Below are 12,514 nucleotides of genomic sequence, written 5' to 3'. Positions count from 1 at the left end.
CACGAGTCTAGAATTCAGGAAAGATATAGATATGGTTGTGCATAATTCAAGAAGGATTAAGAAACATGTGATGTGAATAAACATATGTGAACACTGTACCGGAGGAAGATTAGCAATAAGAAAGGTTGTGGTGAAATTGGTTACCAATCTTATAACTTACTATCTCACGTTCTTCTCTCCTCCTCATCTTCGTTTGTTTAATAGAAAATGTCATACCTGATGAATTTAAGCAGAGTGAATTGAGTTTATAAGAGTTTTTGATTTAAAAAGGAAAATATATTTCTCCTTTTAAATTATATACTTTTGTGTCATTTTAGATGAATCCACATTATTTTGATGCATAATTGATAATTTTTTACATTTTCTATCCTCCGTAAAACGATATTATTTTATCTAAAATAACACAAAATTGAAACCTATATTAAAATTTTCTAAAACTAATAGCATCAAATTATTAAATTAATTCACATATAACTTCAATATGTTTCTTATCATTAAAATCTTTCTAGACGTGGGACTTAACACAAAGTGAGGTTATAAATCTGAGTAGTTTTTTAGGGCATCACTCTACCTTTATTGTTGTTCTTGTTGCTCAAAACGTAAACAAAGCATAATTTTTTTTCTTTGGTCTATAAAAACGCAGAAATATATCAAATCCCATCGAAGTTTTGTAGATGTGCTTATACTTATACATTTATACGACATCAGTTATATAATTTTAGAGGAATATCTTTATCATGAGATAAATTATTTAATATAATACATAAAAAAGAGTGAAATCCACCACAAAAATAAGAGAGAGAAAGTGAACCCCAACTATTTTGTGTGTATTGTATGAGATAATTTCTTCCATATAATATGAGAAACATAGGATCTGTTTGGATGAGTTTTTTAAAAAATAACTTTTTATGTATTGTTTTTTTAAAATAACTTTTTTTAAAAGGTAAAGTTTTTTTACGTTTGGATGTATGATCTGAAAATCACTTTTACATATGATAGAATAAAGAGAGATAAAATAAGTATGATAGGATAAGATTACAATTGTATTTTAAAAATTTAAATTATTTTTTACCGAAAAAAATAATTTATATTATCTTTTTGTTTCTGCTTTTTTCAAAAGCAACCAACTATTGGCTATAAAAAAAAAAGCAACATTTTAACTTTTATTTTAAATTTTTCTTTTTTAAAAAATTATTATCCAAACATCTAAAAATTCTCAAAAGGACTTTTATTTTAAAAAAAACAACTCTTTTAGGAATAAAAGCCCATCCAAACGGACACATATGTTCCATAAGGGAAAAATATTTGTCCTTTTAAAATATATAACGTTGTGTCATTTTAGATTCTAACAGTTGATTTCGTCAATCAACGGTTAAGATTTATTGGATCAAACTTATTAATAATTAGTAATTCGCAATAAAACCTAATAAATCTTAACCATTGATTGACGGAAATAAATAGTTAGGATATAAAATGACATAAAATTATATACTTTAAAAAACAAACATTTTTCCCTTTCTATAATTCTACAGGAAAACTTAATTAATTTTTTTTGATAATATTTCGTGCAACCAAATAATTTTTTTTCAATTTTACCAGTAAATTTACTTTCACACCATTTCTTTAATAATTGTATTTACTTGGTTAAAAAAAATTTCTCTTGTACCAAACACCCCTAGAAGCCTTAGGATAATAATAATTGCTTGGAAACAAGATGCTAAAGATACATAAGCCATGGCACAAGGGTACTTTATTATTTGTTCCCAAACAAATAGAATATCTCATCACTTTTATTAGCAAATTATATCAATATTAATACAGCATATTTCATCAAAATCCTTGTGTTTGAAAATACAATTGGAAAAGGGTGCAACATATTGAAGCCTTCCAAAATATTTGTTAGAGCGCATGAGTTGATGGTCCGTTTCTTGGAATGCCTGAATAGCTATTAACAAAATATTTTCAAACAATAAACTTTATGTCATTTTGCATTTGTGGCCATTTTCAACCGAGCACAGCACCCCACGACAATTCTTTATTTTTTAAGATCACCATGAGTGTGGGACTGTGGGACTAAATGACACGCTCGTATACTTGGATACGGTCATGAATGATTTTAGTGAATTTTAAACTTTTTATATAGCAAAATTTCTCTACATAAAATTTACTTTATTAGGTAAAACACGTCTAATAATTATCCCGTGATTTATCAATTAATCAACTACAACATCAATATAGCTAGGTTGACGTTGATGTTATCAATTGATCTAGTGAGGTTTTGTGAAAAAAGTCCTTAAATAATAATTCTCAATTTGTTATCATACATCATTGGTAAAAAAAAAATCGTTATTATGTGTCTCCTATTTTGGGTTAAAAAATAGGATGTGTTTGATCATGTTTTGATTTCTTTTTTGAAAAAAACTGTTTTGTAAAATAGTTAATGAAATAATTTTTTTTTATATTTTTTAAAAAAATTAAAAGTCAAAACATAAAATAAAAATAACTCGGATTTATTATCTAAATTTAATTTTAAAAATAAAAATTTGTTACAACTTTTTAAAATTTCTTTTATAGAACATATCTTATCAAACAATTTTTTTTATTTTAAAAATTAAAAAATTATTTTTTGTAACAGATTTCAAACGAGTCCATATTTGTTCTCAGCATATATTATGGGTACAGTTGAAAAAAAAAACAACCATAAATGATAAACTGCTTTAACTGAAATAAAAATAAAATAAAATAATGTTTTCAGTTAAATGTAAACATAAAAAATAATATTTTTAGTGTGAGACTTAGATGTAATGATGAATTTGTTTTTGGGTTTGTGAATTTTCTTTTTTGGACTTGGAACAATGTACTGTGTTGTGTCCCCTTGTCCCTGATCTCATTCCTCATCGCTTTTCATTACCTTCCCACCCCAACGCCAAGAGCTTCTCATTCCCATATCAGACAACACATTTTGCCCTCTTTACTCTCTCTTCATCTTCACTTCCCTCTCTATTTCGAACGTCCTGTGCCTCCTCGTGCTTCTGGGTTCTTCCACAGATCCTGCAATTGCCTTGCCCGTTGGTTGGTTCTTCTCCTTAAAAATGCTTTCTTTTTCACCCCCCACCCCCCAATCATCTTTAATAGTTTTCAATGATATCTTTTGTGACTATTCATATCCTAACATCTTGGGTGTTTTGTTTTTTTTCCTTTCTTATTATTGTTTGTGATTCAAAAGTATTCCTTTACCTGAGGGATTCATAAAAAGTATGTAATTTCATTGAAATGTTTTTGGTACCGCTAGTTTTGGCTTTGTTTTCCAACATCTTCTTGTCCTGTGTGTTGCAAAATCTTCCTGTATTTTTGTCTAGTCTGTGGAGGGAGGTTTTCCTTGCTGCTAGAATGGGATAGTTTTACTTCTTCTTTTTTTGTTACCATGTGTTTGTGCTAGTTTCTTTCAGCACCCACTAGTGGATACTTGCCTGTACTTTGATTGGAATGGGATATTATAGTTTACACTATCCTTTACTATGATACTTTACTAGCTATCTCAATGCACTTTCCTGATTGTAAGTGTAGTTTGGTTTGCTATGAGAAAATCAAGCTCTCCGTAGTACATAGTTAACAACTTGGTTATTTTTCATCTGTTATTTTTACTCTTAGTTTTATTGAGCTGTCTTTAATCATCCTTTTGCTATTACCAAAGGTGTTTTTGGCTCTTCCTGTACCATGGATGGTATTCATGGGGGTGACTCTCGGATACACATTAGTGATGGACAACATCCTCTACCTCTGTCATACGTGCGAGAACATGAGCATCACGGATTGCACCATATGAGCAATGGGAATGGGATTGACGATGATCAGAATAATGGAGGTGATACTAACTGTGGTGGAAGTGAGAGTGTGGAAGGTGAAGTCCCATCCAACAATGGAAATCTCCCTGACAATCACGCTGTAATAATGGATCAAGGGAGTGATGGTGGGGATCAGCTTACATTGTCTTTTCAGGGCCAGGTTTATGTCTTTGACTCTGTTTCGCCAGAAAAGGTGCATCAACTTATCTCAGCTTTTTTCCATTTGTATTGACATGACATTGCCCCTCGTGTCTCTAATCTATTGTGCATGATTCAGGCTTTGTTTGACAATACTTTGTTGAAAATATTAATTTCCAGTAGATTACTTCAAGTATAATCAGCTTAATGACTCCAAGAAGGTTGTACTTGTGAGGCCAACAAAAGAAAGTTTTTTTGTTGTTATTAATATGAGTATATCATTTATGCATGTTTAGTTTTTCTTTTCTTTTCTTTTCTTTTTTTGGTGGTCACTTTTATTGATTACTTGGATCAAACAAGAAATTTTGACTAATTATTTTCTTCTAACCCCTCCCCCAGGTATATAGACTTGTATTATCTCAATTTTCAATGCTTTTCGTGTGGAAAATTTATCATAATATGCAGTTTAACAAGCTTTTTTGTATGTGTTATAGTATGATTGTAAAGATGGCTTTAATCTATGATAATTAATGATTTGATCTATTATTAATCAAGTTATGGACTACTGCCTACATGGGGTTTGATTCACTGAAGAAAATAATACCTGAAAATCCTAGGGTGAATTTGCAGGTTCAAGCTGTACTACTATTACTGGGAGGCCGTGAAATACCTCCAACTATGCCTACCATCCCAATATCTCCTCACCAGAATAACCGGGTATTACTACATTATTTGGTTGAACTATGATTGATTGTCTTTTGCTAGTCAAATATCTGGCTCATGAAGTATGTTATTAGGGATTTACTGGAACACCACAAAAATTCAGCGTCCCCCAGAGGTTAGCTTCATTGATTAGATTTCGTGAGAAGCGGAAGGAACGGAATTTTGACAAAAAAATTCGTTATACTGTTCGTAAAGAAGTAGCATTAAGGTATAGTGCTTATTATGATTTTCTTAGATTACGATTACATGGAATATTTGTTTGTATTGAAACCATAACTTCTCTGTACTCAATTTATGTTTTGTAAATGCTTTGTGTTATTGGTAACAGTAAAAGGATGTAAAACAGAACATAGTGGCGAGTTACTTGAAGGGTCTGCAATAATCTAGATTTGCTTGTTAAAGCCTCCTCATTGTAGCTTTTGGGAGATCGTTTCTAAAGTCTTCCAAAATCCATGATCCATTCTACTTGCTTTATTAGGTTGTCTTCAGTCTTTCATATTTGTCAAGGGCAAGAATCTATTTCTTTGAGAAGACCATTAAAAGTATAACTGATAGAGAGTATCTATGGAGTTCCTTAAGCCCACAAAATATGGTATAACAGCAAATTTAAATTGGGAACTTGATGAATATTTGACACTCCAATGGAGTTCCATCTTATCTCTGTCTGGAATATATGCCATCTATCATCTTATACCTCTAGCTTTCTTAAAGCAATGTAATATGCTGTGAATATATGATATATGGCAAGTTTCTATGCTGATGTATGTTTACTTTATCATATAAATATATTCCTAAATCCGCATACTGATCGACAATGTTATTTTGTTATATTTGCACCACATGCTTACGAATACAGTTGACATATGTAGGATGCAAAGAAATAAAGGTCAGTTTACATCTTCCAAGTCCAATCTTGATGAATCTGCATCAGCTGCAACAAATTGGGGGACGAATGAAGGGTGGGTTTCAGACAATAATGGATCCCAACAGCAAGATGTTGTGTAAGTTGACTGATTCATTCTAGAACAAGAGGGGGGAAAAATGAATGAGTATTCTGGATGTTACAATCGAATTTATGGCTCAAAATGAAAGCCTTTAGTCCACATTCTATTTGTGGAGTTTTGACCCTATCTTTAATTTGTCTTGTATATCACTTAATAAATGGTTTTTTCTTTCAATTTATGTTAGTTGTAGGCACTGTGGCACCAGTGAGAAGTGCACACCAATGATGCGACGTGGACCGGAAGGGCCAAGAACCCTCTGCAATGCTTGTGGACTTATGTGGGCAAATAAGGTACACGGGAATCATGTTTATTTGTCGTGTCCGTTGCAATCTTTTTGTTTATTCTTTATTCTATAATTAAATATTAATGTCTGAAAACAATGGGAAAGGTACATTGCTGTGGTTCATTTCCTTCCAATTTATTATTAATTAACAATTAATTATTGAGGTATGCGTATACTAATGTGGTGTCAATTATTTGATATATGTTGCAATATATGTATTGACTATAATGGTGATTGCAGAGGTTACATCCTACATCATGAAGTGCTCAGCTGGTCATGTAATGACATGCTATTACTATGTAGACATGTTTCATCTAGTTATTAAATAACCTATGAATAAACTGCAGCACTGAATTAAGGGGATTACAGTCTTTTGTTTAAAGGAATGCTATGAGCGTTTTTTTTTTTTTCCATTAACTCCAACATGTATTGCATTGTGTATATTATAAATCACTGACATTAATTTAGGTAACTTACAACATGTGAACCTATGAGTGGAACTCCTCGCATAAAATAAAAAGCTTTGAGAAGAAAACAAAAATAATACCATACAAGCCAAGTACTTAATCTCATGTTTAGATTGGACCCAACTGAATGGTTTGACAATCTGTCCGAGTTAGCTGGAAAGAGACCAGCGCAGATTATCGATGTCCTTATATATAGACCATGATTTATCAGTTCAAACACTGTTTTAATCCGGTTTTAGGGAAAATATAAAAGATCAATTATAATTGTTGGCTCTTAGGCGGTTTAACTTATTCTTATATCTGACAAAAATACATTTGAAGAAAATTACAGCACAATCACTAAGTTCCTTTTAAAATATCCAATTCTGGTTTCTGGATATGGAAAAGATGTTTCATCTTTCAAATCAATTTAAATTCAGTAGGATATGTATGTTGCACTCGTTCCTTTAAAATATCACTTAAGTTTCTTTTTTTATTTTAAGTACTATCACGTTGTACTTTTCAGCAAATTTTTGTGCCTTATTTTGATTTAGTTCGTTGACATGTTTCACATTTTCTGAACACAGGGTACTCTGAGGGACCTATCAAAGGCAGCACCTTTGCCAGGACATAATTCGACATTAAACAAGAATGAGGTCAGAAACCATGCATGCATTAAATTTATGATGATGTTTCTTTTCTAAACTTGGAAACTTAGATCTTCTAAAGGAACTTAATTTTTCCATTCATTGAATATTTTTCAGAATAAAAATTTAGAGGCCAACCAAATAGTGCTCAGAGTGGCAGGAGATGCTGATGATTCATCATGATAGACTTGTTCTATCTTTGTCCGAATGGAGAGCAATTCTATGAAATAAGGGTGAGAGAAGAGTTACTGACCCTAGATGTGAAATTATAGAAGAGCTGGTTTCCACTGCGTTTTTTTGCTGAAAATGTTTAAATGAGCTTTCTGTAATGTATTTTGATTTATATATTAGCAAAAAAGTCATGTATTATTGTCCCGTGACACAGCTAGTTCTTTTTGGAGATTTTGATTTATTTTGGGTGGCTGAACAGCTCCAATGCACTCCCTGATGTTGTATTGTGTTTGAGCAGTACAGTTATAGTTTTAAAAAATGGGTCCCTATTTGTTGAAATAATGAAACAACTCAAAACTGGGAACTCGGTCCAAGTTTTTTGGGGACAATGATCCATATTCCATACCATGTAAAAATGCATGCTGATCAACAGGCATTGAGAGAAGAGCTGAATGGTCAATCTCACGAGGAAGCCCAACTTGGCCAGAGGACATCAAGTGATTTCTTGGCCTGAATAAATGACATTAATGAGGTGGTAAGGCGGGTAATTCGACTCGTCCTGTCCTCTTTCAACATCAACATCAAAAACACCTTTATCCCAAATTAATTGGGGTCGGTGGTAGATGAATCCACATGAAAGATACAAAACGGTTGAAAAAAAGTAAAAAAAAAAAAGCAAAAAATAAATAAATAAAAATAAACAAATAGAATAAAAGAAGTGGCTTAAAATGATGTACAACCTGATTTTCAAAAAGTGGGTTGAAATCAAAAGTGGGTTGAAAATCTTAACTTGTTGTCGGCCAATATATTATAAAAGTAAATTTTTTCAAATCCTATAAGTGTTAAAGGAATCAAATGAAGACTACATAGCTCCAAAAGAAGTCATTGGTTAATAATTCAAAAAAAAATAATAAAATAAATAATCCAATGGCTCAACCCATCTCGCAACAGATTGAATCTATTTTGACCTGCTCTTATATATGATGGGTTCAAATAGAGAATTTTTAAAGTGGGTTGAAAATTTCAGCCTGTCTCATCTTGCCAACATATTAAAAAAGTAAATTTTTTTTCAAAATTGTATTTCCCATGTATGTTAAAGCTATCAAATGGAGACAAAAAAAAGTACAAAAAAATGTCATTAATATTTTTTAAAAGATAAATTAATAAAAAATAATCTAAGGGGTCAACCTATCCCGTGATAGCGTGATGAGTTGAATCTTTTTTGATTCAATGTTTTACAGGCCAGTTCAATCGAGTTGACGGATAGAATTTTCACCATTTATGGGAGGTTGAACACGTCTGAACTGTTGTTATAAGAGAACCTCGTATGTAACTCCAGGGATTGTGAGAATCATTATAGGGGTGTCCTTGACAATAATGGTATAGACCAAGGCTATGCAAAGTGTTCCTAAGTGCTATGTATAACAATGAGGGTTGGTGTTAAATGGCTCTCCAAGTTGACAAAGTAATAAATTATAAAAGTAGTGATATTGTGTGTGTTCATGGTGAAGGAGGAGAGAGTATTTATAGTTAGGGTTAAGCTCTATTTTGATGGGGGAGTCAACTAAGTCAACTATTGTGGTGAAGAGCCATAACAGCCTGACATTACAAGGGCAAAGCACTTTACAGCCGCTATCAGCACTACAGCGGTTGCTGTGCAGAGCAAAGCATAGAAAGGGGGAAACATTTTGGTTCCATGCAGACAAAGGGGAGAGAAGGACATCCCAAGTAAGACATTTTGATCTCTAACATTGAAAAATTTGCTATCTAGGCGTTGATATGATAGCACGGGTTGGTGCAGCTAGGACAGTATGGGCTCTTTAATATTGGGTTGACTATATTGGACAGTCAATTAGGCTGGCAAGAACAATGTCAATCTAAGGTATTAATCCGTTTTTGCAATCTCTAATCACAAAAGCAATGCAGACCCTCTTACTCTAAACTCAGTCTAAAGTAAATAAATAAATTCATAATTCCAAAGTCAATCTTCAATTCACTTTGTTACGGTGCCAACCCAAATCCGATGAAAGCAAAGATTGAAGCTTCTTTAACTCGGTTCAAATTTTGAATACATTTCTTAAGTGTCACCTATGCTCAGCCCGTGTAAGTTTACGGATTAATTGATTGCGGTTGTCATTTATCACCTATTAACCCAATTTCATTGGCTTTTTTAGTGACATTTTATTGATTTGTTGATGTTTGTAGCATTTGAAGACTGATCGAAGACGTCCACAAAACGGAATTCAATTACACAGTTGGACTCGGAGGCAAACTACAAAGTGTCAACGCCTTGCATCTTGACACAATCCATTGCATAATATTTCAACCAAAATGAGAGCACCATGGTGTGAGAAAAGCTAGCTCTATGGAATATGTTGCCATAAGCGCTATAAGTTATTCATTGCATAATAAACAATATTTCAAGAGGCAATTTGCGAGGTCTAAATTTGGGTTTTGAATGTGAAAACTATGTGAAACCCGATTCCAATTCTTCAATCGTTCTTAGAACAGCAGGCAGAACTACGTTAATATGTTATGCTGTAGGCGGCCAAGGCCCAAGGCCACTTGAAGTTTTTTAAACTTATCTTAATAAATTGTTATTATTTTTATGATATAATTTTTTTTTAGGGAAATATTACTCTCCTTTTGCATAAGATTACTTCTCTCCTACTCTCTCACTTCGATTTCCGCACCTCACCTTTTTCTTTTTTTTCTTTTTTCTTGTAATGGTGGGACCCACCCATTTTATCTCTACAACATAAGATACCTATCTTATGTTGAAGGAGAATAATAAAACCCTTTTTTTTAACCCTCTTAGGTTATTTTGCACCTCAATATTTTTTTATTATTATTATTTACAGTCAAATCAACGCGAATTGACTCATTCAATTCATATTTCATTTATGATATTTGTATGGTTGAGTTGTCAATAGAAATTGATTTATCTTGTTGACCTTTGTATATTTATGACAATTGTATGCTACGGGTTCGAATCCTTTTTTTCTTTTTTTGTTATTAGACGAATTATATAATCTCGTTACAAATTATTGTTGATATTGATGTTTTCGTTTAGGCTAAAAATGGAGAGATCATCTATTCAAAAACGAACTTTTGAACCAAATAAGGAGCATCTCTTCAAAACGAACTTTTGAACCAAATAAAGAGACATTAGGCATATATATATATTATATATATATATATATATATATATATATATATATATATATATATATATATATATAGGGATATAATCAACTTACACCAGTGTAAAAATAATAAATCTTACACCAAATTTTAACCGTTGATTTCTGTGCATCTAACGGTTGAGATTTATTGAGAATTAAAAATTAATTAATGAGTGAGACCTAATAAATCTCAACCGTTAGATGCAGAAAATTAATGGTTAAGATTTGGTGTAAGACTTATTATTCTTACACCGGGGGTAAGATGATCTTGCCCCATATATATATATGAGATATGATCAACTTACACCTGTGTAAGAATAATAAATCTTACACCAAAACTTAACCATTGATTTCCGTGCATCCAACGATTGAGATTTATTGGGAATTAAAAATTAATTAATGAGTGAGACCTAATAAATCTTAACCGTTAGATGCAGAAAATCAATGGTTAAGATTTGGTGTATGACTTATTATTCTTACAACGGTGTAAGATGATCCTGCCCCCATATATATATATATATATATGGGCTTATCGTTTCTCAAGTTGCTTGAGATAATCTTATCTCCAGCTGGTAAATCATAACCGTACAAAGATAGATCAATAGTGATAAAGGAAGAGAGAGAAAAAGGGAATCATAATCATTCAAAGGTGAATCAATTAATATAAGGAAATAAATAAATAAAACGGCGTAGTGTTAGGGTAACCGGAGATAAACTTATCTCAAGCTGCTCGAGAAATATTTTTCCATATATATATATATATATATATAGGCTTATGAACCAAATAAACATATTTGAACCACACGAGACTTAAGCATAGACTTGGTAAACAAATCAGGGGTCTTTGATTTGGCTCGTGAAGACCTGAGTTTATATATCTAAAATTGAATGTTGAAATTAAGCTTGGACTTATATAAAAGTTGTTTAATAACAAGATCTCAGGCTCCAATTCAAAAGCTCGGCCCTTAAGTCTAGCCTAGTATATTAATTTTTATTTTATATTTTTTATGGGATAGGATATTGTGACAACCAAATAATGTTATTAGTTATTACCACATCTTAACCGTTGATTTCCGTCAATCAATAGTTATTATTTATTGCGAATTAATAATTAATTAACGAGTATGATTTGAAAAATGATAACCGTTGATTTCCGCAAAAAATGATAACCGTTGATTTCCGCCAATCAACGGTTAAGATGTGGTAGTAACATTGGTAGTAACATTATTTGGTTGTCACAATATCCTATCCCATTTTTTATACTACTCATAATAGTTCCCATCTCTCTCCTCAATCAATTTTATTGGTTAAACAGACTTTCTGAATAATTTTGTTCTATATTATGCTGTTTGGATATAAATTGAATTTATGAATATTCGTGGAATTATTAGTGTTGTTTATCATATATTCTATTTTTATAAATTTTTGTTATCTTATTTTGTTTTAACAAACTAAATCAGATTTTTATTTTTTATAAATAAGTCAGGTCACATGTTGATAATTATATGGAAAAAATGTTTCTGCAGTTACTGCAGATAAGTTATCTGCATTTTTTCCAAAACGGCGTTGTTTTGGTTTTGAAATCTTAAAAATTTATAAATATAAAGACTGTTATAACCCTAAAATAAATTAAAATTACAAAAATACCATGATTTCCGCCCCAAAACGATATCGTATTGGACTTACTGCAGATAACTTATCTGCAGTAACTGCAGAAAAACGAACCCTAATTATATTCATAATAGATAATAAGTTAGATGAGACTGACACATTTAAATATATTTAAACACAGAGTTAATCTTTCAATACCAAAATCCAGCTTGTCTCGACCCATTATGAACTCTACTTGAGCGCGTACATAAGGGACAGAAATTACATGAGCATTTGATAGTACTTCCAACAAATAGACGACATTCTTTTTATTAAAGTAATTTCATTCTCGGTCATAATAACTTGTAGCTTTACTTTGTTGAACGATTAGATTGATCGCGAAGGGAGGAGCGCAAGAGAAACATGATTTGATTTTGTGGTTGTTATTGACAGCCTCCAAAGATGGCGCTACACCTACACCA

At 31.8% G+C, this 12,514-nt stretch overlaps 1 protein-coding gene across 1 annotated transcript; it reads left to right on the top strand.

Moving 5' to 3' along the window:
- The first annotated feature begins 2,856 nt into the window (after positions 1-2,856).
- LOC133298991 (GATA transcription factor 28) lies at positions 2,857-7,615 on the top strand. Its single transcript, XM_061498376.1, has 8 exons — positions 2,857-3,072; positions 3,695-4,038; positions 4,614-4,700; positions 4,781-4,914; positions 5,576-5,707; positions 5,895-6,000; positions 7,027-7,095; positions 7,204-7,615. The coding sequence occupies exons 2-8, from the start codon at positions 3,718-3,720 to the stop codon at positions 7,267-7,269; spliced, it is 915 nt and encodes a 304-aa protein (XP_061354360.1). The 5' UTR covers positions 2,857-3,072; positions 3,695-3,717; the 3' UTR covers positions 7,270-7,615.
- Positions 7,616-12,514: the final 4,899 nt, after the last annotated feature.

This window comes from Gastrolobium bilobum, unplaced genomic scaffold (assembly GCF_033153095.1).
Source record: "Gastrolobium bilobum isolate Gb01-03AN ecotype WA unplaced genomic scaffold, APGP_CSIRO_Gbil_v1 utg37919, whole genome shotgun sequence".
Lineage (NCBI taxonomy): Eukaryota > Viridiplantae > Streptophyta > Magnoliopsida > Fabales > Fabaceae > Gastrolobium > Gastrolobium bilobum.
The sequence above is the reverse complement of the archived record's forward strand: the minus strand, read 5'-3'. Positions and strand labels throughout refer to the sequence as shown.